This window comes from Pseudopipra pipra, chromosome W (genome assembly GCF_036250125.1).
Source record: "Pseudopipra pipra isolate bDixPip1 chromosome W, bDixPip1.hap1, whole genome shotgun sequence".
Classification (NCBI taxonomy): domain Eukaryota; kingdom Metazoa; phylum Chordata; class Aves; order Passeriformes; family Pipridae; genus Pseudopipra; species Pseudopipra pipra.
This window is the reverse complement of record NC_087580.1, coordinates 130,437-155,482: the sequence shown is the minus strand read 5'-3', so window position 1 is coordinate 155,482 and position 25,046 is coordinate 130,437. Positions and strand designations below refer to the sequence as shown.

Sequence of the window (25,046 nt, the reverse complement as noted above, 5' to 3'; positions counted from 1 at the left end):
CCTTCTCCCGCAGGTAGAAGCCGAGCCCCAGCACCAGGAAGACCAAGCCCAAGACGAAGCCCCCGACCCCCACCAGGATCTTGCTGCGGACGGTGTCCGGTGGCATCTCTGGGGGGAGCCGGGGGGGTCAGCACCCCCAAAACCTCCTCCCACGCACCCCCCGGCACCCCACAGAGCCCGGCCCGCTCTCCCCCAGCCCACCCGGGGGTCCCTCCAACCTCCTGCCAGTCCCTTCCCAGCCCCTGTAGGGATCCCACCCAGCCCCTCCCAGACCCTTTAGGACCCTCCAACCCCCTCCCTTTACCCCCAGCACCCACCAAACTCCCTCCCAGCACCCCCAGTTGCCCCCCAGTGCTGGGGGGGCCGGGCCGTACCCCAGTGCCGGCTCAGGGGGTGCTCCAGGCTGACGTGCTCCACCTGGCAGCTGTAGGTGACCCCGCGCCAGGGGGGATTTCCAGCATCACCAGCACCTGGCAGCTCCAGTCCCCGTTGGGGATCACGTCGGTGGCCACCACGTGCTCCGGCAGCTCCTGCCCATCCTGGAACCACCGCACCTGCACCGGCGCAGGGTAGAAATCCATCACGGAGCAGAGCAGGCGGCCGGGGCCGGGCTGGGAGCTCGACGGCACCAGCGAGATGGACACGCTGGGGGACACTGGGAGGGAGGGGGGAGACACTGGGTTGAGCTGGGGGCACTGGGAGGGAGGGGAGAGGGCTTGTAGGACATTGGGAGGGATTGGGATCGCACTGGGAAGGACTGGGGTGGCATTGGGAGGGACTGGGAATAGAGTGGGGGAGAAGGGCATGGGCTTGGGGGGGCACTGGGGAGAGAGTTGGGAGATGTGGGAGTGAAGTGAGAACGACTGGGAATGGACTGAGAGGGTCTGGGAGTGGAGTGAGAGGGTCTGGGAGTGGAGTGAGAGGGTCTGGGAGTGAAGTGAGAGGGACTGGGAGTAACTGGTCTGGACTGGGAATGAGTGGTCTGGACTGGCAAGGAAGCGATCAGGACTGGGAGCTGAGTCGTTGTGAGGGAACTGTTTGTTTTGGGTCTGCCTGGCAACTGGAGCGTCATCAGAGAGACGCGCTGGGATTGGCTGAGGGGCGTGAGCTCGGTGGCCCCAGCGGGGTGGAGACGCGGGAGGGCACTGGGAGAGATTGGGATGGACTGGGAATGGACTGGGGGGCACTGGGAGGGGGCAAAAGGCCATGCGGAGGGGCACAGGCAGGGCTGAGGGGTCTGGGGTGATTCCCAGGGAGGGTTTGAGGGGCTCCGGGGTCATTCCCGGGGCAGGGGCCGAGGGGACCCGCTCTGCCCCACGCTCACCTCTGCGGTTCACCAGGAACGGAGTGAACCCGTCGTAGTTGTGCCGGCAGAGCCTGTCCACCGCAGACCGACGGTACTCCAGCTTTCCCGGGATGCTGTTGAAGTATCTGGCCCAGCTCTCCCCAAATGGGGTATCCCCCACATAGACCCCCACGTCACTGTCAAAGTGCACAAACTGCTCCCGGTTGTAGATGTACCTCGCCACGAGCCTCACCCGCTCGGTGCCGTTGATGAAGTGACACTCGGACTTTCCCATAAACTGGAACACCCCTGTGTGTGCAGGACACGGGTCAGGGGGTGCCCCGTCCCCCCCCATCATCCCCCAGACACCCACAGCAGGCTGGGAGCTCAGGGGGCCACCCCGGACCCCCCTTTCCCATCCCTCTCTGCCCCACGGACGCCCCAGCACCAGCTCTTTGCTGGGTGGGAACCCCCCCATCAGCCCCCGGTGATGGACAGGGGGGTTGGGGACCCCCCCACTGCCGATCCGACCCCCCCAGAGCCCCAGGGAACCTCTCCAGGGCTCAAGAGACACCCAGGGACCCCCATGGCACCCCTCTGCCTGTTCTCCCACACCCCCTTGCCCCCTTCTCCCACCCCTTTCCAAACGTCCCCCCAATCTCCAGACCCCTCCGCCCTCACTCTGGGGCTCCCACTCGCCTCCCACTCAGTCCGAGCCTTCCAACCCCCCTCACACTCACTTTTGGGGCTCCCTCACCCTCTTTTCTCCCCTCTTTCCCCCCTTTCCCACCTCTGCCCCCTACCCGCCCCCCCCGCTCACCCGACAGCTCCTCGCCCGCAGCCGGGGGGGCTCCCAGCACCACCAGCACCGCCAGCACGGCCCCAGCTCCCCGCACACGCTCCATGCCCAGCGCCGGACAGCTGCTGACAGCCCAAAACCAGCCGGGCGGCGCCGTTTTGGGGGGTTTGGGGCGCGCTGGGCTTGGCTGAGGGCGCAGTTGGGGCCCTTTTTTCGAGGCGTCTTCCCGGCGACTGATGAGTCATCAGCGCGGCGCGCTGGGATTGGGCGCGGGCGGCGTGGGCGCTTTGGGATTGGCTGAGGGCCGTTGGGGGCCCCCGCGGCAGCCCCGGGGCTGGGGGGTTCGGGGGGTCCGTGGGCTGCGGGGGAGGGGGGAGCTCAGATGAACCCAAAAATGGGCATCCAGGGAGTGCAGAGAATTGGGAAGCTTTACTGGGAACACCGGGAGCAGTCAGCTGGTGCCAGAACAAAAGCAGGTACAGGGGGACACACGGCTCCCCCAAAATCAGCGCGGGGATGGATTGGGGGGTCCATCTGGGACCCTCAGCCCTCCAAGGACCTTCCCAAATCCCTTCTCAGCCTTTTCATTTCCCCACAAAGCCACTCCTATCCCCAAAAGGCTCCCACAAAACTCCCCCCCAGTTGCCCCCAGGACTCACCAAAGCCCCTCTCAGCCCTCCCAGCACACACCAACCTCCTTCTCAGCCTCTCCATTCCCCCCCAGACCCTTTTCTTTACCCCCCAAACTCCCTCCCAGTTCCCCCCAGAGCCCCCAGAGCCCCTCACCCCCCTCCCAGTGTGCCCCCTGTGCTGGGGGGCCGGGCCGTACCCCAGTCCCGGCTGAGGGGGTGCTCCAGGCTGACGTGCTCCACCCGGCACCGGGGGGGATTTCCAGCATCCCCAGCACCTGGTAGGTCCAGTCCCCATTGCCTCAAGAGAGCACACAGGAAAAGACTCCAGGCCAGGGGAGTGGATGAGATGAGATAAAGAGAGCAGGTCCTTTAGTGGAGCCTCAGGCCAGGGGAACACACACGCCGGGCACCCCCCAGGCAGTGGCTCTGGGATTTTAGAACAAGGTCCATCCAACCCCAGATCTCTCCACCCCCCACTTCTGCCCCGTTCTGCCCCCGACACACCCCTTTGGGAATTGGGTAAGGGATAGAATGCAGCTACATTAAAATCTACAATCACTACACCACTACTTCTAAAATCTACCAAAGTTAAAAATTCCAAAAAGCTCTGAGGCATCACACCTCTTCTTTTACAGTTCTATCACAAATTTTTATAAGTCAATCATATTATATTATAGAGCTCCATTTCTATGTTGGTTACGTACATCTTTTATATACCTTTATATACCTTTTATATACCTTTATATACCTTTTATAAACCTTTTAATGTGTTAATAAAATCCCAGGCATCTTGCTTGGAACTCCCTGCATCCGGGGACCAAGAGGATCTCCCTGAATAACACTTTCAGTGGGCACTGGAATCCTCAGGGTCCTGGAACCCCTGGAGCATCAACAGCTTTGTCCCTCCAAAGGGGTCCCAATTTGTTTCCAATGGTTCAAGAATACAAAATAAACCAAATACCAGTTTCCAAACCAAATCAATTTATAAGTCCAGAAATCACAAGTTAATATCCAAAATAGCAGAAAGGATTTCTTCAAGATTCTTTCTTTGCAACTTGAAGTACCCATAATACAAAAGAAACCAAATACCTGCTTCCAAAACCAAATAAACCAAATACCAGTTCCAGAACCAAATAAACCAATGAGTCCAGACTCCCAAATTAATATCCAAAATCATGGCGGGGCTCCGTGAATGAAGATTTGGGAAGGGCTCTGCCCACATTTGCTACAAGCACACTGGTGGCTAAAGAGGCCAATACGAGATAGACACATCCAGTTGCAAAAGGCAGAGCAGAAAGACTCCTTGGATGGGATCGACAGGACACGGTTCTTTCTGCGTTGTCTTTTCTCCTCGATGGTGATCCTGCTGCGTTCTCAAAGGAAGCAGCAGCGTTAGAGATGGGGTGTCTCCAGACCTCCCGACTGGAGGCCAGAGTAGACCAGTGATGAAGATCAATGTGGCCAAGGCTGAGATGTTGTTTCAGGCAGTCCTTGTATCTCCTCTTCGGGGCTCCTCTCTTGCGGCAGCCGGTGGCAAGTTCACCACAGAGCACGATCTTAGGGAGGGGGTGGTTGGTCCTTCATCCTGGAGACGTGCCCTGCCCAGCACAGCTGTGTTCTCAGCAACATGGCCTCAATACTTGTGACTGCTGCCTGTTCTAGAACAGATGGATTGGTCACATCATCTGACCAGTGGATGTTTAGGATTGTACGGAGGCAGCGTTGATGGAAGCGTTCCAGGAGTCGCAGGTGGTGGCTGTAGATGACCCATGATTCGGATCCATATAAGAGAGTAGACAGCACAATGGCTCTGTAAACACTGACCTTGGTACTTTTCTTCAAGTGTTTATTTTGCCAAACTCTTTTATGAAGATTTCCAAAAGCTCTCTATGCCTTTGCTAACCTGTTGTCCATCTCTCCGTCAGTCTCACCATCCGAGGAGATGAGGCTCCCTAGGTAATTAAACTGCTGGACTGATTTGAGCTCTGATTGGCCAATGGTGATGTGGGGATGATGGAAGACTTCCTGAGGTGCAGGTTGATGGAGAATGATTATTATTATTATTCTCACTGTAATAAAAGATATTTTTTGTGTTTGAATATTTCTGGCACTTGTCTTTATTCCAGACAGGTATCCAAAGGAACTGTCTTTTCCCTGGATAGGGAGAGCCTCAGTAACTGTCTGTGTTAGTTTTGTCTTTGTCTCTGGTTTCTCTAAGGGTCTTAGTGGTTTAGAAATTCTGCCTTCTTGGTGTCCAGGTCTCAAAAATAGATTTCTCTGCCAGGTCTACGACCACTGAAATATGGCAGGCCTTAAACTTTTACTTTGTTTTTCTAACAAATGGCCATGGGCCAGAACTTGTCCATCATCCATTGTCTATTGCCCCCATTCAATCTCCTGCCAGCAGTTTCTCCCCACTGCTGGGTGGGCTCCTTTGTCAAGCACTAGAACTTGTTGGGTAACAGGCCCAGTCCTGTTGCCTATTTTTCGTGGGGATGTGCAGGAGGGCATTGAGTCTTCCATGAACAAATTGGCAGAGGACCCCAAGTTGGCTTGCAGTGTGGATGTGCTGGAGGGTAGGAAGGCTGTGCAGAGGGACCTGGACAGGCTGGACCTCTGGGCCGAGCCCGTGGGCATGAGGTTCAAGAGTGCCTTTGGTGCCTTTGGGGCCTCTGGCCACAAGAACCCCCTGCAGCTCCAGGCCAGGGGCAGAGGAGCTGCAAAGGGTCCCCGTGGGAGAGGCCCTGGGGGTGCTGGTGGACAGAGGCTGAACCTGAGCCAGCGGGTGCCCGGGTGGGCAAGAAGGCCAAGGGCAGGCTGGCCTGGATCAGAAAGAGTGTGGCAGCAGGAGCAGGGCAGTGATGCTTCTGCTGGACTGGGCACTGGTGAGGCCAACCCTGGAGTGCTGTGTCCAGCTCTGGGCCCCTCAATTCAGGGAGAACCTTGAGGGGCTGCAGTGGGTGGAGAGCAGGGCAATGGAGCTGGGCAAGGGTCTGCAGTGCATGTCCTGTGAGGAGCAGCTGAGGGAGCTGGGCTTCTCCAACCTGGAGAAGAGGAGGCTCGGGGCTGACCTTCTCCCTGTCCACAACTTCCTGACAGGAGGCTGGAGCCAGGTGGGGGTCAGCCCCTTCTCCAAGGCAACAGGCGATAGGACAAGAGGACACGAGGACCTGCCTGTCAGGGGCTGTTTGTCAGGGACAGGAGCAGGACTTTTTGGAGAGAAACAGGGATTAGGTATTGAAATGGGCTGCCCAGGGAGGTGGTGGAGTCAGCGTCCCTGGAGGTGTTTAAGCAAAGACTGGCCATGGCACTGAGTGCCGTGCTCTGCTTGACGTGCTGGGGATGGGGCGTAGGCTGGACGCCGGTTGATCTCACAAGTCTCTGCCAACCTCAGGGACTCTGGGCTTCTGTGCCACCCCAGCCTTTGGGGACAGCGTGCTGGTGGCTCAGAGGCTCCGTCCTTGCCTTGCCTTGCCCATCTCCTGGCTGCCAGGCAAGGGCCTTGTGACATCACAGCCTCTGTGGAACAGCGCGGTGGCTGAAAACTGTCAGTGCTGCGTCCCCGTGCCCAGAGCCTGGGCAGAAGTCGGCTGGCAGGGACGGGCAGAGACTGTGCAGAGGTGTCAGCTCGTCCCGCAGCAGCACGATGCCCAGCCAGGGCATCTCCTGGCTCCTCAGGCTCTCGGTGCTCCTGCTCTTGCCTGGCCCACTCGAGCCTTGCAGCCGTGCCACAGGTGCCATTGCTGAGAACCGGGGTTTTCCTTGGATGGCCCCTTGCCAGAAAAGGCAGGAGAGGCTGGAGAGAGGGGAAGGAGGGGGGTCAGGCCGCTGGGATGGTGCCGGCGGGCCGTGAACCCGAAGCCAGCAAGGCCTTGGGCCCACACGGTGTCAGGGGAGGACTGAGAGCCCCCAGGGAGGAGGAAAGCTGGGCAGGCCCCAAGGCTGCTGGGCCTCTTCCTTGCCAGCCCTTTGGCCAAGGCCCCGAGGCAGAGGTGGGGCTCAGCCCCTGCACAGCAATGGGGCACAGGCTGAGCCCCAGGGACACCAGAGCCAGGCGGCCTGAGCTCTTCTTCCTGCAGCGTCTGCCTGGGGCAGCCCAGCCAGGCCTGAGTCTCTGCAGGAGAGGCCAAGCCCAGCCAGAGAGGGCTCAGCCCTCTGAGGCTGCACTCACTGCAAAGGGAACAAAACATTGGCCCAGAGGACATCCTGCCCCCAAATGGAGAATTGGAAAGGTCAAGAATAAAAAAGTCACCCCCTTCCATTCTTCAAGAAATCTTTAGACCATTTTCCTAAAAGCATCCAGGACTCAGGTCACCCAATTTTCTCTCTGACAAGGGTTTTCCATGGTTCCCCTCAATTCCCAGGTTCATGGGGGTCCCAGCACACTTTGGGATGCGTTGGATGCTGTGTTGGGGTGCAGATGTACCCCCAAAGCTCCCCCAGAACAGGGTGACACAAGGGGGGCACAGAGGGGTCCCCATTCCTGATCCATCCTGGAGCAACCACACTGGGGGCAACTGGGATCAGAGTGGGAGCAGCTGGGCCCCTGCTGGGCTCATACTGGGACCATCCTGGGAGTGACTGGGAGTATGTGAGAGGGACTGCAACCATACTGGGGGTGACTGGGATCCTACTGGATTCATACTGGAAGTGTTTGGAAGTTACTGGAATCATACTGGGGGTGATTGGACACATAGTGGGATCATACTGGGAGCAACTGGGATCATGGTTGGGGCACAAAGGACAGAGGGAGGGGAGGGGAACAGAGAGGGGAGGGAAAGAGAGGGGAGGGGGAATTTTAGAAAGGATAAAGAGGAAAGAAAGACAAAAGAAAAGAAGAAAAGTAAGAGAAAAAGCCGAGTTTAAACGTTCAGTAAATGTGTGAGTCACTGAGAGCTCCCAGGTCAAAGGCAGGTGAAGTGTTTGCAGGGGACAGGAGCCTGTTCAGGGCTCAGGAGCTGCTGCTGCCCAAAGGGAGGAAACGCCCCGAGGGCTCGGAGCAGAGTTTGTGCTTTGGGGCCTTTGCCAAGAACCCGCAGGAGGGAAAGCAGTTCCAGCCAGGGGGGCCCAGGGGCTCCCAGCACGGGCCCAGGGGCTCCCAGTCACCCCCAGGATGGGCCCAGTCACCCCCAGGATGGGCCCAGTCACCCCCAGGATGGGCCCAGTCACTTTTAGTCACGCCCAGTCTGATCCCAGCATGATCCCAGTCACTCCCAGTCTGATTCCATTCTCTCCTAGTAGGATCCAAGTTACCCCCTGCGAGGTCCCAGTTGCTCCCAGTCAGTCCCAGTATAATCCCAGTCACTCCTGGTGTCTCCTACTATATCCCAGTTGCCCCCAGTGTGGTCCCACTCACTCTTGGTTGTTTCCAGTAGCTTCCAGCATGATCCCAGTTTCTCACAGCCACTCCCAGTCACCCCCAGTGTGGTCCTAGTTACTCCCAGTATGATCCCAGTCCCAGTATGATCCCACTTGCTCCCAGTATATCCCAGTTGCGCCAACATGGTCCCAACTGCCCTCAGAATGCTCCCAGTCACTCCCAGTATGACCCCAGTCACCCTCACAGTGGGCCCAGGTGCCCGAGCATGGGCCAAGTTGCTCCCACTGTGGTCCCAGTATGATCCCACTTGTCCCTAGCATGGTCCCACTTGCTCCCAGTTCCTCCCAGTGTGATCCCAGTTGCTCCCAATTGCACCTAGCAGAGACCCAGTCGCTCCCAGTATGATCCTAGTATGATCCCTGTATGATCCCAGTACAATCACAGTTACCCCAGCATGGGCCAAGCTGCTCCCAGTTGCCTCCAGCACAGATCCAGTCAATCCAAGTATGGTCCCAGTCTTCCCCTAGCATGGTCCCAGTCAATCCCAGTTGCCCCCTTGTACATCCAGTCACTCCCAGGTGCTCCCAGTCCAAGTCACTCCCGGTGTGGTCCCAGTCACCCCCAGGATTGTTGCAGACTCTCCCAGTATATCCCAGTTGCCCTCAGCTGCTCACAGTCATACCCAGTTAGTGCCACTTGCCCCAGGATGCTTCCAGTTCCCATCAGTAAAATCGCAGTCACTCCCAGTCTATGCCAGTTGCCTCCAGCATGCACCCTGTCACTCCCAGTTACTCCCAGTTCCACTATACTTCCAGCATGGCCCCACTGGCTCCAAGTTCCATTCTATGTAGTTTAGTCACTCCCAGTATGATCCTGGGCACTGACAGTCACTCTCAGGATGGTTCCAGTATGGTCCTGGTCACTCCCACTATGATCCCAGTCACTCCCAGTCACTCCCAATAGGATCCCAGTTGCCACCAAGGTTGTCCCAGTTGCTTCCAGTATGAACCCAGTTGCCCCCAGTGTGGTTCCAGTTGCTCCCATTCACCCATACTGTAGTTCCAGTCTCTCCCAGTATCATCCCTGTCACTCCCAGCCACTCCCAGTAGATCCCACTTGCCTCCAAAATGCTCCCAGTCACCCCCAGTATCATCTCACTCACTTTTAGTCATACCCAGTATCATCCCACTATGATCCCAGTCACTCCCAGTACAATACCAGTCTCTCCAAGTAGGATCCAAGTTACCCCCTGCATGGTCCCAGTTACTCCCAGTCACCCCACTAGAGTTCCACTCCCTCCCAGTCCCTCCCAGGACCATCCCAGTAGGATCCCAGTGACACCCCAGATGGTGGCACTCACACCCAGGATGAACCCAGACATGCCCTGGCACTCCCAGGATAAAGCCATTTGCCCCCAGCAGGCTCCCAGTTCCTCCCAGTCACTGACTATGGTTCCAGTTGCTCCCAGGATGATCCCTGGCACTCCCAGTCACTCCCACTATGATCCCAGTCAATCTCAGTATGATCCCAGTCAGTCCGGGTCTCTCCCAGTATATCCCAGTTGCTGCCACTGTGGTCCCACTCACTCCTGGTTGCTCCCAGTAGCTTCCAGCATAATCCCAGTTGCTCACAGCCACTCCCAGTCACTCCCAATGTGGTCCTAGTTCTCCCAGTATGATTCCAGTCACATCCCAGTATGATCCCACTTGCTCCCAGTAAATCCCAGTTGTGCTAACATGGTCCCAACTGCCCTCAGAATGCTCCCAGTCACTCCCTGTATGATCCCAGTCACCCTCACAGTCTGCCCAATGGCTCCCAAGATGATCCCATTGCCCCCAGCATGGACCAAGCTGCTCCCACTGTGTGATCCCAGTATTTACCCCAGTTATCCCCAGTGTGGTCACAGTTGCTCCCAGTTGCCTCCAGCACAGATCCAGTCAAACCACGTACGACGCCAGTTGCCCCCCATAGAGTCCAATTCACTCCCAGTGTGGTCCCAGGTGCTCCCACTATTGCTGCAGACACTCCCAGTAGATCCCAGTTGCCCTCAGCATGCTCACAGTCACACCCAGTTACTTCCACTTGCCCCAGGATGCTTCCAGTTTCCATCAGTAGGATTCCAGTCACTCCCAGTCTATGCCAGTTGCCTCCAGCACGTACCCTGTCACTCCCAGTAACACCCACTTTCTTCCAGGTTGATCCCAGTTTCTCCAAGTGTGTCCCCAGTTGCCTTCCAGCATGGCCCCACTGGTTCCCAGTTCCCCTCTACGTAGTTCCACTCACTCCCAGTATGATCCCAGTCACTTACAGTCATTCCTAGGATGGTTCCTGTATGGTCCTGGTCACTCCCACTAGGATCCCAGTCACTCCCAGTCACTCCCAATTGGATACCAGTTGCCCCCAAGGTGGTCCCAGTTGCTCCCAGTGCCCCCCACGATGGTTCCTTTCCCTCTCAGGGACTCCCAGTCTGAGTCCAGTATGGCCCCAGGCACTTTCAGTCACTGCCTGGACGATGCCATTTGCCCCTGCATGGTCCCAGTTGCTCCCAGTCTGATCCCACTATGAGTCCAGACATTCCTAGTATGACCCCAGGAACTTGAAGTATGAATCCAGTTTGATCCCAGTCATCCCCAGTATGGTTGCAGTCCCTCTCACATACTCCCAGGAGTATTGCAGTCATTCCCAGGATGATCCCAGTCAGTCCCAGTGTGATCCCAGTATGAGCCCAGCAGGGGCCTGGTTGCTCCCACTCTGATCCCAGTTGCCCCCAGCATGGTTCCAGTTGCTACCATGGACCACTTCTCTGGTTCCAGTAACTCCCAGTATGATCCCAGCCTCTCCCAGTACAATACCACTCTATCCTAGGAGAATCTGAGTTACCCCTGCATGGTCCCAGTTGCTCCCAGTCACCCCACTACAGTTCCAGTCCCTCCCACTATGATCCCTGTCACTGCCAGTCTCTCCCAGTCGACCTCAGCATGCTCCCAGTCACACCAATTATGCTCCCAGTCAGTTCCAGTGTGGTCCTAGTCTCTCCCAGTATGATCCCAGTTGCCCCCAGCGTGGTTGCTCCAGGATGGATCAGGAATGGGGACGACCCGGAGTTCCCCCCGTGTCACCCCGTTCTGGGGGGGCTCTGGGGGGGCACCTGCACCCCAACACGGCACCCAGCACTCCCAAAAAGGGGCCGGGACCCCCCGACACCGCCCCACAGACCCACAAGGAACCCCCAACCCGCCCAGACCCCACCCAGAGCCCCCCAAAGCCCAAATGTGGGGAGACCATTCTGGGCACTGGGGGTGCCGGGAGCCCCCCCGGCTGCGGGGGCAACTCCCCCGTGTGCCGGCAGAGCCGCAGCGCCCAGCGCTCCCCACCTCGAGCCCACCGGCGCCCCCCCCTCGCCCCCAGCGCCCCCCGGGACGGCAATTTGGGCAGGGGGGAGGGGGGAGCGCCCAGGCCGGGCCCCCCCGCGCTGTCCCGGCCGTGGCGGCTGCGGCGGGGGCCGAGTGCGGGCGGGAGCGGCCAAGAGCCCAGCGCTGCCCCATCCCGACCTGCCCCAGCTCCAGCCCTGCTCCTGCCGCGGGAGGCCATGGCTTTGGGGGCAAGGGGGGCCCAAGGGGGGGACAAGGGGGGGGTAGAGGGGGGGCCCGAGGGGGGCCCGAGGGGGGCCCAAGGGGGGCAAGGGGGCTGGGCCAGTGGGGGAAGGGCTGCAGGGGGCGGATCCCGGAGGAGGAAACCCGCCAAAAGCGGCGGCCCAGCCGAGGGAGGAGCCGAGCGGGAGCACAAAGAAGAGCAGCCAAAAGGTCCTGGCGGTCGCTCGGCAATGGTGGGGGGGGCGAGAGCGGTTTGGGGGCCCCCCGTGAGAGCCGGGGGGGAACCCCGGTAGCCGCGGAGTGGGGAGAGCGGAGAGGGGCGATCCCGGAGCTGGGGGACCCCTGGAATGCTGGAGAGGGGGGAGCAGAGAGGGAGCGCCGGGCCCCTTAAGCGGGGGTCCCGGAGAGGGGGAAGGCCTTGGAGCGTGGAGAGGAGGGGGGGCCTTGAGGCGGGGTGGGAGCCGAGAGCGCCAAGAGGTTTGCGAGGGTGGGAGGCGAGAGAGGAGGGCCGGCCGGCCCCGGGAGGCAGAGTGGGGAGAAGTGAGCCCTGGGACCCCCCTGGCAACACTAAAGGGGACCCCGGCGAGTGGGAACCCCTCGGAGCCGCGGGACCCCCGGCAGCCCGGAGAAGGGGGAACCCCAATGCAGGCAGAAGTGCCATCAGGCCAGACAGGGGGGACCCCCCTAACCCCAGAGAGCAGAGAGGGGGAACTCCTGGGAGGGGATTTTGGGCTGAATGTTTGTGGTTTTGGGGTTTTTATGGGCACAGGATGCCTGGTGAGTTCTAGGGCTGGACTTGGGCAGGAGAAACACCCAAGGCAATGTGCTCACCCCTTGTTTCCCCCCCCCCATCAGGATTTCTGCTTCCCAAAGCTTGGGCGGATGGAGGAGGAGGCTGCAAGGAAGAGGAAGATGCTGCGGGCCCCCCAGGCAGGTGAGGAGGAAGTCAGTGCCCCTTTGGGTCGGTCTTTTGTCTTTTGTGGCCGTCCTGCCGGGGCCGGAGTTGGGGGGATGTCCTTGGGCTTCCCTGTGGACCGGAGGCAAATCCCCTGCGTGTCCTTGTTGCTTCCTGCCCCAGGCCCCGAGGTGAGGCCGGAGAGCGCGGAGGACAAATCCCGGCGGCAGAGCCTGGTGGGAGAGGCCGTTTTGAAGGGCTCCCAGGCGCAGGAACGCAGCGGGGAGGAAAAGGGCCGGAGATGCCCCCGCAGGAGGGGCTGCAAAGCCAGCCCAGGGGGCTGTGAGGAGGAAAGAGCCAGCGTGTGCCGGGAAGGCGGCCGGAGCTTGAGGCGGAGCTGCGAGCTGGTGGTCCCTGAGCAGCCTCCCAGCAGAGAGGAGCACTTCAGGTGCTTAGAATGTGGGAAGAGCTTCAGGACGAGCACCAACCTCCTGAGGCACCAGCACATCCACAGTGGGGAACGGCCCTACACGTGTAGGGAATGTGGGAAGAGCTTCAGTGACAGCGCCCACCTGCTCCGACACCAGGTGATCCACAGTGGGGAAAAGCCCTACACGTGTGGGAAATGTGGGAACAGCTTCAGCCAGAAGTCCTGCCTGATCCGCCACCAGATCCTCCACACTGGAGAACAACCTTACACCTGTGGGGAATGTGGGAAGAGCTTCAACCGGAGATTCAACCTCCGCACTCATCTGGGCCTGCACTCCAGGGAACGGCCCTACAAGTGCTTGGAATGTGGGAAGAGCTTCAGCCAGAGCTCTGATCTGATCCACCACCAGAAGATCCACAGTGGGGAACGGCCCTACAAGTGCCCGGAATGTGGAAAGAGGTTTAGAACCAGCTCCCATCTCCTCATGCATGAGCAGATACACACGGGGGAGAGACCCTTCCGCTGCAGCGACTGCGGGAAGGGCTTCAAACGCAACTCCCACCTCGTCATCCACCGTCGCATCCACACCGGGGAGAAGCCCTACAAGTGTGACGAGTGTGAGAGGAGCTTCACCAACAGCTCTGCCTTGACCTACCACCAACGGACCCACCAGTAATGGAAGCCCCGAGTGCCCCGACTGCGGGAAGAGCTTCGGCCGCTGCTCCAACTCCATCAGCCATGGGAGGACCTGCATTGGATGATCCACAGGGACCCCCGTTGGGCACAGACCTGGTGACCAACATTCCTGGTGATCCATGTTGGGCAGTGTATTGGGGCCTTGGGCATAATGTATTTAAGGAGGAAAAAAAACCTTGTGCAGATGGAATTGGGTGCAGAGAGGAGCAGATTGGGAATAGGGGAGAGGAACAGCTCTGCAGACCCCCAGGGCAATGCAGGAGGAGGGGCAGGAGGTGCCCCAGGCCTGGAGCTGAGATTCCCCTGCAGCCCAAGGAGGAGCCCACGGCGGAGCAGGAGATGCCCACAAAGAAGGATGTGAGCCCGTGGGCAGCCCGTGCTGGAGCAGAGTCCCTGAAGCTGCTGCGGCCCCAGAGAGCTCCAAGGGTCTCATCAGCACTGCTGGTTGTGGGGCCACTCAGAGGGGCTTTAGGCACAGGAATTGTCCTTCCTGGCCCCAATGGAAGTCTGTGACTTTCTCTGAAATTTGGAGAACAAAAATAGGATTCCACTTGGGTTGTTCTTCAGGTTGTTCATTAAAAAAGCAGGAGCTCATTGTCTCAAGGACTTGCGCAGGTCCGAGGGGTTTTCAGTCCCAGCCCCCCAGGTCACCCCCCAAGGTGCTGGACGGCCCTTCAGACCCACCTGAGCCCACCTCCCATGTGCCCACCCTGTGCAGGGCAGCTCGGGGAGCCCCCGGGACAGGGGATGGTGCCTCTGGACCTGCCTCCCGAGGGGCTTTTGCCACCCCTGGGGGGCACAGAGGGGACAGGGGCACCCTCAGCTCCTCCTGCCACGAGCTGAGCTGGGACAACAGCCTGAGCTCCCGGGGTCTGGGCAGGTCCTGCTCCCTCATGGGGCTTTGCCTGGATGCTCCTGTGCTCCTCAAATAAAAACACAAAAAGCTCATAATCCCCCAAGGGCCCAGCAGTCACAGCTCTCCTCAGCAAAGCAAAACCGGTTCCATAGGAGTGATTTGTGGAATATTTATAAGGAAAAAAAGTCAAAAAACCAGACCAAGGATCAACTGACAGAGACGAAAATACCTGTGGATGCTGCTGTTGAGTCACTGGCAACTGCAAAGTGTTTCTATACTTACTAAAACTATATAACCCCCCTCCAGCAGGTGTTGTTGGCATAAAATTATTACCAGGCTGGTACTTGCCCAGGTGAGAACCCTCTGTCTGTGTCTGCAAAGGGAAGACCCCAAAGGATGATTTTCTTCCTTTCCCAATGCTTGAATTTTTATAAGGTTTAATTGATGCCACGTTTTGTTCCTGTCCCCGAGCCCCAAATTCCTCCTGGTGGGGCAGCCCCGCCGAGCTTTGCAGCCGGGAAACCCGATCTGGGGGTTTGCTCCCTGTTCCTCAGGTGCTTGAACACAGCAGAGGGGCAGCGGGACCCCTCCAGCCCCGCCCCAAGAGCCCGTGGGGGCAACTCCCCGGGCAGCCCAAGGGACAGCGCCAGGGCGGCCGTCAGGGCCCCGAGGGGACAGCGGGGACAGCGGGGGGGCTGCGGCGAGGCCCCCCCACGGCTCTGGAATGGCAGATCCAGAATGGGGGTGGGGAAGGGGTGCGGAAAAAAGGGGGGGCTCGAGAGCACCCGTCACCCCCCACCCCCAGAGCCCGAGGCAGGGTGTCCTGGGGCAAAGCCCCTGGTGAGACCCCCCAAAGCCCTGCAGCCCCCCCTGCACAGGGGGATGCAGGGACTGGGAAAGGGATTGCAGGGGTTGTGGAGCTGGATATGGGGGTGCAGGGGGGTCCCAGAGCTGGGGAAGGAGAGGCAGGGGGGTCTCAGTGCCCAGGAACAGGGATTCAAGGGGGGCCCGGGGTCAAGGCAAAGGGGGGCTCCCCCCGGGATGGGGGTCCCGGGGGGGGCACACACGCTCCGGGGGGGGCACACACGACCCCCGTCAGCATCTTGGGGGGGCGGGGGGGCAGGACCCGGGAAACGGCGGCGGCTGCTGGGAAGGGACTGGGACGGGCTGGGATGGACTGGGACAGACTGGGACACTGGGATACAGCAAGAGCAACACCGGGACCCCTCGGGACCAGAGCTGTGGCAACAGGGATCATACTGGGAGCAACTGGGACTGTCAACGAACGGGAATAAAACTCTCTGTCACTGCAATGTCAGGATTAGAAAGCGATTTAATTTTTTTTGGCACTGGGTGCAGGGGTGGGGGGGTTTCCTCCCATCACCCCCACACTGGGCTGTCTCACACCCTGGTTTCTGTGGATGTAACTAATACATGTGCATTACATTTCCCCAAACTCATGCATATATACTAAACACTCCCACAGATTCTCTCACACATTTGAATCAGTTTTCAGAACTCATTTACATCAGAGTAGGGGTCTCTCGAGGGTCTCTGGTGGCCGTTGGGGGAACATCCCTTCTCCAAATTATCCTTCTTTGGTCACAGGCCTGAAAAACCAGTTTCTTCTTCTGGAATGCTTCCCAGCTCTGGGGGCTGGCCAAGATACTCCTTCTTATCAGTGGTGCTTTTCCCGGCATCAGACCTGGCCCCGGGGGATCGGGGGTCGTTCCCAACCGGCTCCGCTCCGCCCTCGGGCCCCGCTGGGGCCGCCCCGCAGTTCCCACCCGGCTCCGCCGCACGGCCCGGGCCCCGCGTGTCCCGCTGCCGCCTGCCCGGCCCCGCCGAGCCCAGAAACGCCGCCAAATCGCTCAGAGGGACCAAAAACCCTTCCCGTGGGCAGCGAGGGGCGCGGGGGGTCCCTGTGAAGGCCCTTCCCCTCAGTCACTGCTGGGCACCCGCCGCCCCCGCCCCGAGCCGGGGCCCTTCCCAGCGCTCCCAGTGTGCCCAGCCAGCCCCGAGCGCCCCAGGGAGGGCTCCAGCTGGGCACGGCACACAAGGGCTGCTGGGGGGTCCCACCTCACTGCGGGGCCCTTGGTTCTTCCCGGGCTGGGCAAACCCGGCGGGTGGAGTTTTGTGCCAGAACTCTGTCCCCTCCTGCGCTCGGCCCACGGGATTCGGGGCCGTTTTCCCTTTTGGGGGCAAATAAATCCGAGGTGTTGAGCACTGACAGGACGCAGCAGCCCTGCAGCCTGCGGAGCCCGGGCTGGCCTGTGCCTGGCAGAGGAACAAAGCAGCTCAGGGGCAAATGACTCCGTGGTTAATTAGCCTAATAAATTGCTCCTAATTAGGGGGAGAGAAGTGAGGCCCCAGGGCTTCCTGCCCCCCACAGGGCTGGGAAAGCCCGGCCAGGAGCTCCACAACACTGTATTTGTGTCTATTTTCAGATAGATCTGGAATTTCATTGTTTGATTCTCGATATTTTATGCCTGTTTAATGATATTTATTGATTCTCTTCGAGACGAGGATCAACATCTGGATCCTTACGGACATGGTGCTTTCCAAGGAGAGCAGGACACAGGCAGAGCCAGGAGAACCAGCCTGCAATCACACAGTACCACCTGGCAGAGATGTTGTAGAGCAAAGACTCCCTTCAGGTTGGAAGGAAACTCTGCATTCAGTGAGCTGCCTGGAGAATGTGTGCCCACAGCTCTGTGGGAAGCTGACAGCAGGGAATAACATTCCCAAGCAGCTGCATCTCTGCCCGGAAGGAAGGACTGTCTGCAGGTTCAGACACTTCTGAGTTTGACCCTTCAGACCATAGTGACCCTTTCAGAGACAACGCTGAGGACAAGTGTGTTTGAAGAGCTCAAGCTGACTGAGAAGGCCTGCAAAGCATCCTGGAGAGCTGATTTCCAAGATCTCCGTGGGCATTTGGCACCTTGATAAACTTCTCTTCTTCCCTCAGTGCCCAGGGAACACCAGACAAGGTCACCCAAGGGTTTCCCTTGGAGTGCCCTGGGCTTGGCTGGTGGAATCTTCTTGGGGGAGGGCAGGGATGAGATGAAGGCAGTTGGGTGAGACTTTGGAGTGGAAGATTGTGCCCGTTTGGGGTTTTCTGCCTTGAAAGAAAGCTCACCATGAGCTGTAGAAGGCCCTGTGCTGGGTAGATTCAGCTACTTGAATAAAGCTTTCAGTTTAAGATACTTGTTTTTTAGGAGCTTCTGATACCTCCAAAAGCCAGGTCAGGATCCCCAACAATTTCCTTTCCTATGTGGATATAATTACTTGGCAGGATTCTGTTGTGGAGTCTAATGCTCTGTACTAAGACATTTCTGGAATAGTATTCCAAGGAGCATCCCAAGCATTGTATCCTGCTCCCTTCGCTAATGTATCCATATATAAAGCTCAGTAACTTCCTTTTTACAGCCTGTTTATTTACCTAAATGAGTTCATTTCACTTACATATATTAAGGGATGGCTTTATTTTCTGGTCTATTTTTCCTGATGAAATAAATAATCCAACAGTTCTGCTGGAGTCCAAGTTCTTAAATCACTGTAGATTTCATTGCATGTATTGTGTAACAGGTTGAAAAATTCCTTAGCTGGCAGCTGGAACAAAACTCCATCCAGTTCCCAGGGCTTGCAAACCTCCTTCTTAAACAGCAGGAAGAGCCACAGTAGATGCCCAAGTGCTGCAGAATGGCAGGAAATGCAGGCAGTGCAGTGGTTGCAGTGTGTGAATCTCTGCAGTTCAGCAGAGGCTCCTCATCCCTCTGGAGCAGGGAGGTCACTGCTGGGAAGTTGTGCTGTGCAGAAGCCTTGAGCTCCTGTGGCAGGACGAGCACAGGGCAGTGCCACGGCCTTTGTGGGGAAGATCCTGCCGGGCCTGCCAAGTGCTGCTGCTCTTTGGAAAGCGGGAGAGTTGTGGGTCCTTGCGAGGAGGAGAATGAAGATGTTCAGCAGCAGAAAGCAGAGCAGAGCAGTGCCCTCCTTTTGTCCGGGACTGCCGAGGGGGCACTGAACCTGGCGAGCCCTGAGCCAGGAGCAGCAGGAGGGCAGTGTAAACCCGACAGTCCTGGAACAGCAGGAGAGGCTGCAGAGCCGGAGAAGGAATTCTGCGGGAATACTCAAGTCCGAAATGCTGCTGGAAGCGTCCCTTTGGCCCCTAGAATTGCCCTGGGAGTTTGCTGCCAGGCTTTGCTGCTCTCCTGCTGCAGTGAGTCAATGGGAGCTGCCGGGTGCTGTGGGCTGGCGATGCCGTGGGGAGCAGCTGCCCGGCCGTGGTGCCCCTTGCCGTGGGTGCCGTGCGGGCTGACGGTGCCGGCGGGTTCCGTGGCAGCTCCAGAGCCCGGCGGGATCCGCAGCGCGTCCCGCCCGGCACTGCAGGACCGGCAACGGCAGCGAGGGCTGCCAGGCCTTGGGAAAGCTGCGACCTGCAGGAGCTGTCAGGGCTCCAAGGCACAGCCCGGGGGGCCAGCAGAGACACAGAGTTCCTGCTGTGCCCATTCCCATTCCTGCCATGCCCATTCCCATTGCTGGTGATGCCCAGCCTGCTCCAGGGTCCCCGTTCCTGTCCCCAGTGTCCCCATCCTGGTTCCCCACGTTCCTATTCCCGCTCCTGGTGTTCCCATTACCAGTTGCTGGTAATGCCCCACCTGTTCCCCGTGACCCCATCCTGGTCCCCCCTGGTTCCCATTCCTGGTGTTGCCATTCCCAACTCCTGATATCCCCATTCCCAGTTCCTGGTGTCCCCAGTCTTCTCCTGGTCTTCCCATCCTGCTCCTGGTGTCCCCATCCCTTTCCCCATTGTCTCCTTGTGTTCCCAGATCAAAAAAAAATCCTGGAAAAGAGAAGTTTAGGTACTCCCAGGACCCCAAAATTGTGAAAACAAGGGTTTGGGCACGCCCAGAGCCCAAAATATTAAAAGAGAGGGGTTAGGACACTCCCAGACTCTAAAACTCATGAGAACAGTGGGGGTTCAAACACTCCCGGACTCCCAAAATCTCACAAACAGAGGGTTATTGGGCACACCCGGCATCCCAGACCCTCATTCCCACCTATCCACGACACTCCAAACCCCATCCCCAGCAATCCTGGAACCCCCCAAACCCACCTTGGACCCCCCAAGGCCCGGGCAGGGTCAGCAGCAGCAGCCAATGGGAGCGAGTGCTGTGGGTGCGTCATCAGTTGCCGGGCAGACCCGTCCGGAACGGAGCCCTCCCCGAGCTCAGCCAATCAGAGACCGCCCTCCGGTGATTTTGGGGGCCCGTGGGAGCTGCGGGAGCCCTGGATGGGCGTTTTTGGGTTGCCCTGAGCTTTGGGAGCCCTGGCTGGGCATTTTTGGTGGGCCCTGAGCTCCCCCGTCCCCCGCAGCCCACGGACCCCCCCGAACCCCCCAGCCCCGGGGCTGCCGCGGGGGCCCCCAAGGGCCCTCAGCCAATCCCGAAGCGCCCACGCCGCCCGCGCCCAATCCCAGCGCGCCGCGCTGATGACTCATCAGTCGCCTGGAAGACGCCTCGAAAAAAGGGCCCCAACTGCGCCCTCAGCCAAGCCCAGCGCGCGGGCAGGGGTGTGGGTGTGAAAGGGGGGGCAAGAGGGGAGAAAAGAGGGTGTGGGAGCCCCAAAAGTGAGTGGGAGGGGGGTCATCACTCTGCAACTCCCTAACAGGAGGTTGTAGCCAGATGGGCGTTGGGCTCTTCTCTCAGGGAAGCAGCAGTAGAGCAAGAGGGCTGGGTCTTCAGCTGTGCCAGGGGAGGTTTAGGTTGGATATTAGGAAGAAGTTTTTTCCAGAGAGAGTGACCTTCCTGATTCTCTGTCACTATATATTTACACCCTAACAATGCAGATACAGCTCTACTTCTCTCTTCTCCTTTTTTTACATTTATAATAAAGTTTGTACGACCCCACCACTGTCCCTCGTGTCCTGGTGGGTGCGGGAGCTGCAGGGGCCGCTCGCCCCGTGCGGGGCGGGGAAAGGTCCGAGGGATCGACTGCGGGTGCCAGGATTGCCCCGATCGCCCTGAGGGAGCCAAGATGGCGGAACGCCCTCAGAACCACCCTCACAGAACCGCCTTCACAGAACTGCCCTCACAGTCGCCCTCACAGAGTTGCCCTCACAGAGTCATCCTCACAGAACCGCCAGTTCCACCCATTGGTGACACCCATTGAGGACGTGGCTAAATGGCTCTTTGACCCGTCACTCTTGGCTCCCGTGGGGTGGGTTTAGAGTGAAGACACCGAAGGGAGGGGCGTTGGAATATGTGTGTTTATTTTGGGAGAGTTTGGTTGCAAAGGAAAGCAGGGATGGAGCTGCTTTTTGTTATCTACAGTAATGTAAAAGCATAAAAATAACACCTAAGTGTCGGGACTGAGATTATATGACCCTGGGAGAAACTTAAGGGGAACTTGCAAGATAAATGCAGATGTGGTGATAAATCCGTGAGTGTGGGAAATTGCTTGGGAGTATTTTTCTCCTGGACAGAGAATGCATAACTAAAAAGTAGATGTAGAGATAAGCTACTATGAGGAATTTACTGCTGATGTAATGAGGTGGATAAACCATGACAAAATTGTAATAAAATTTTTTTTTGTACCACACAAGGTCCATGCCCAAGTGTGTCAGGTGGAGGCATCATCCAGCTTCCCAACCGTGGGCGAGGAGAGCTGGAAAGGGGCTTTTTGGCAAACCAACTTGTGGTCACTGGCACAGCCATCAACCTCCAAGCTCTTGCCTTTCAGGGCCCCACACCCTTAGTCCGACAGGTCCCCAAAACTGCACAAAAAAGTTTATTGCCCCAGAAACGACCCCAAAGTGCCCCATGACCCCAATGTGCCCCATAACCAACCCCAATGTGCCCCATGGCCCCAGTGTGCCCCATAACCAACCCCAACGTGCCCCATAACCAACCCCAACAAGCCCCATGCCTTCAGTGTGCCCCGTGACCCCGACTCTTGGTCTGCAGAGTGTTTCCAGAGGAATAAGAGTCCCTTGCATGGACCCCAGTGATGTGTGGACGTGGATCAGGGTCTCAAATGAATCAAAGCTGCTTTTTTACCCCCCCAGACCTTGGACACTCACCTGTGGGGGTCATAGGGGGTGTCATCCACCCACGTCCACTCCTTCTGCCACGACCTCAACCTGACCCCCACCGACCGCGAGATCCCACCTGTGACACTCTCGAGGTTCTCCTGGGACGTGGAAGGAACCAGTTGCTCCAAAAAAATCTCTCTGTGGGGAGTTCCGTGGGGTGCAAAGCCACAGAACAAACCTGATCCCCCAAATCCGTGGGACACGAGCGGCCCTGTGCTCTGAACACCGCCCCAAACCCTCCTGCTGGTGGGAGTCTTTTGCTCCCCTGCCCCCCAAAACCCAGGACTTCAGGGTCCTTTCTGAGCCTTTTCCTCCCTGTTTACCATTTCTGTCTCGTTCTTGAGCACCACCAGCTCAGAGCCCTGATCTTTGCAGCTTTTCCTGCCCCGAGTCCAGTTTCCCGATTCCTTGGAGAGCCAGTAGCATCTCTCCCCACGAAGCTGCCAGTCCTGGGGGCACAACTTGCAGCCAGCAGGGGCTGGAGAGGAGGAAAGGCCACGAATGAGACACCCCAAAGGTGAGCAAGGTCTTCCCTGACCCCCCAAATGAAAGGTACCAAACCCTCAGTGCAGGGTCTCCTTGCAGGAGGAGCCCCCCGAGGTCCCACCTGAGCCTCTCCCAGCAGAGCCAGGTGGGAAGGGGGCTCACCTGGGGGGCTCTGCCCCTGGGGCTGGCAGAAGTACCGCACCAGGGATGGGAAGATGCATCGCTCTGTCTGGTTCCTGGCCTGGATCTCAACTCTGCTGTCACTTTCAGGACCTGGAGAGCCCTGAAAAACTGGGAGCAAAGACCTGGGGATGAGAAGCTGAAGCCAAACCACAGACCCCACAGAGACAGGGTGGATTTTGCCCTGCAGTTAATGATGTTGGCCCGAAGCCCACGGGTCTTGCCCTCCTCCTTCATTCGTGGGGATGATCCAGGTGTGCCCAGAGGGGGTTTTGTTCTTGGCTCTTGTGTCTGCACCCCCCCTCCAGGGCCTGAACCACGGCAACAAACCCAGATTTCCACTCCCAGGCCCCTCCTCGCCGGGGTGTGAGATGGAGATAAGAGCTGGTTACTCACCTCTCACGCTCAGGACCACCACCAGCACCAGCAGGACGAGGTGCCCCAGCACCCCGGCTGTGAGGAGGACTCTGTGCCACCACGGGCACGGGGCAGGAACTGTGAGTTGGAGCAGAAGTTTCTGGTTGCTTTGCTTCCTCCAAAACCATAAATTCCCCCCTGACAGGGCTCGAGCCAGGGCAGCACCCCCGGGGGGGATTGGGGGGCTCAGGGGGTGCAGCAGACTCGGGAGCAGCCTCGAGGACCCAGGGACAGAGGGCAGGACCTGGGAACTCCCAAACGGGCTCAGTTTCCACCTGGGAGTTGGTGACCGTGGGTCCCTCCAGCCCTCGACTCCTCTGGGGTCCGGACGGGGCTCGGCCCCTTCCCTGCCCTCCCAGGGGTGGGGGCTCCCCTGGGGCTTCCTTGGCTCTCTTTTGGCCACCAAGGGAAGGGTCTGGGAAACAAAACTGTTCCAGCTCCAGAGATTTTCCAGCCTCTCCTGTCCCTGTCTTGCTCCGGACAATCCCAGATCCCATTTCAAAGGCCACCCCATGAGCTTGGAAACCTGAACGCGGGGATGGAGAAGTGAAGGGACCCCAAAGGTAACAGACCCAAAACTCTTCCCAGGGCCTGAAATAAGCCTTTTTTCCCCAAAAATACACTCACCAGGACATTTCTCAGCCGGAGAAGGCCCATTCTCAGGATTTCTTAGATAGGCATAACCCATTTCCTCAGCCATGGTGGCTCTGGAGGTCGTTTTTGCGACCTGAGAGCGACACCAGCCTCGGACACCTTCTCACCTTGTGACCAATGTGCGTCCAGTCCCAGGAAATGGCTCCGAGGATCATCTGGCTGTGAGGATGGAGCTGTCCTGAGCAAGCCCAGCCCTCACATCCCCCCACCCAACACCAGAGCAGCCAGAAGTGTTGGCACCAGCCACTGACGGGGCCGAGAGGCCTCTTCCAGACCCCTGGAGCAGCCTCACACTTGCCAGCCCCGTCCTCATGGGGCAACACTGTCCCCTCCCTACAGGACACAGGGGTGGCCCTGCATTTACCCGGACATTTCCCGAGGATCGTTCTGTGTATATTTCTTTTTTCTGTTCCATCCTGGAGACTCAGGGACTCCTCTGCATTCGCACCATTCCAGTTAGAAGAGGCACCTTCCTGACCGGGACAAGCCCCATCTTGAACCTGAGACATCGCTAGGGGAGAAAAAAACCCTCTTTGAGTGCAGATTTAACAGGAGCACTGTGTCAGACTGTAGAGAATACATAGAGAACAGTCCAGAGAGGGGGATTGTGCCCAGCGGCTCCTGCCCACAGCAGTTTGGAGCCCAGGGACACTGAGCACCGACGAATGAGTCACTGCTTGCAAAATGTCCCAGGGAGCAGCAGGAAAAGCAGCACCGCGATCGTTCCAGGCTGGCTGCAGGATCGCATCTGTCATTCAATCCAAGAATGGTTTGGGACGGGAGGGACCTTCAAGCCCATCCCATCCCCCCGCTGCCCCGGACACCTCGCAGCAGCCCCGGTGGCTCCAAGCCCGGTCCCACCTGGCCGGGAACACTCCCGGGGACGGGGCAGCCAACTCTGTCCGACCGGGAGGAACCGGGACGATCCCCGACGGGGGTGCACGGTTGGGTACAGAGACAGCCCCGCCGGCCCGGTCGGTGGCTCCCCCCGGTCCCCCCTCCCCGACCCCGCGGCCGATGCGGCGCGATGAGCGATCGGGCTGCGCGGGGCCGGCGCTGAGACCCGCTGAGAGCCACCGGGGACGGCCGCTCCAAACTCTTCACCCTCAGTGCTCGCCAGAGCCCGCTCCCAGCACCGCCGGCACTCCCCCCGCCCAAGGCAGGACGAACCCTCCAGACCCCCCTTTTCTCCCGCTCCCCGAGCCCCGGCGCTCCCATCCGCACCTGGAACATGCGCTCGCCGCCGCCGCTGACTCGATTTCTTGGCCGCCGGAGCGTTTTATTTCGCCTGGCCCGTGACGTCGCCGAAGAAGGCGGGGACGAGGTAGACGCGAAAATGTTGTCGGGGAAGGCGGGGAGGAGGCAGAGGAGAAGTTGTCGCCGAGGAAGGCGGGGACGAGGAAGAGGAGAGGTTGCACTGCACTGACCGCCCTCACAGCCGGGCACCTCCAGCGGGAAACAGTGCAGGAAAAGGGCAAGAGAGACACCCCTTTGTCTCCTTTCCGGCAGGACTGGGACACTTTTTGCTCCTCTCAGCCAATAAACCCTTTGTCGTGCAGGTTTGGGGACCTGCTGGAGCTGGATGAAGGGTGTGGGACCCTGAAAGGCAACCGCTTGGATGTTGCTATCTGTGTCGGTGACCACAAGTGGATTTGCCAAAAAGCCCCTTTCCAGCTCTCCTCGCCCACGGTTGGGAAGCTGGATGATGCC

At 58.8% G+C, this 25,046-nt stretch overlaps 3 protein-coding genes and 1 pseudogene across 3 annotated transcripts in view; 1 reads left to right on the top strand and 3 right to left on the bottom strand.

Moving 5' to 3' along the window:
* LOC135404761 (uncharacterized) overlaps positions 1-25,046 on the bottom strand; it is a 257,462-nt gene that overhangs the window by 136,857 nt on the left and 95,559 nt on the right. The window lies entirely within an intron of this gene.
* LOC135405190 (class II histocompatibility antigen, B-L beta chain-like) lies at positions 387-2,662 on the bottom strand. The gene is made up of 3 exons (XM_064639881.1): positions 2,106-2,662; positions 1,211-1,594; positions 387-655 (listed from the first exon to the last, which is right to left on the bottom strand). The coding sequence occupies exons 1-3, from the start codon at positions 2,188-2,190 to the stop codon at positions 387-389; spliced, it is 738 nt and encodes a 245-aa protein (XP_064495951.1). The 5' UTR covers positions 2,191-2,662.
* LOC135405762 (zinc finger protein 239-like) lies at positions 12,497-17,605 on the top strand. The gene is made up of 2 exons (XM_064640346.1): positions 12,497-13,762; positions 17,033-17,605. Exon 1 carries the CDS (start codon positions 12,512-12,514, stop codon positions 13,628-13,630), a length of 1,119 nt encoding a protein of 372 aa, XP_064496416.1. The 5' UTR covers positions 12,497-12,511; the 3' UTR covers positions 13,631-13,762; positions 17,033-17,605.
* On the bottom strand, positions 20,760-23,503 carry LOC135405794 (killer cell lectin-like receptor subfamily B member 1B allele B; annotated as a pseudogene).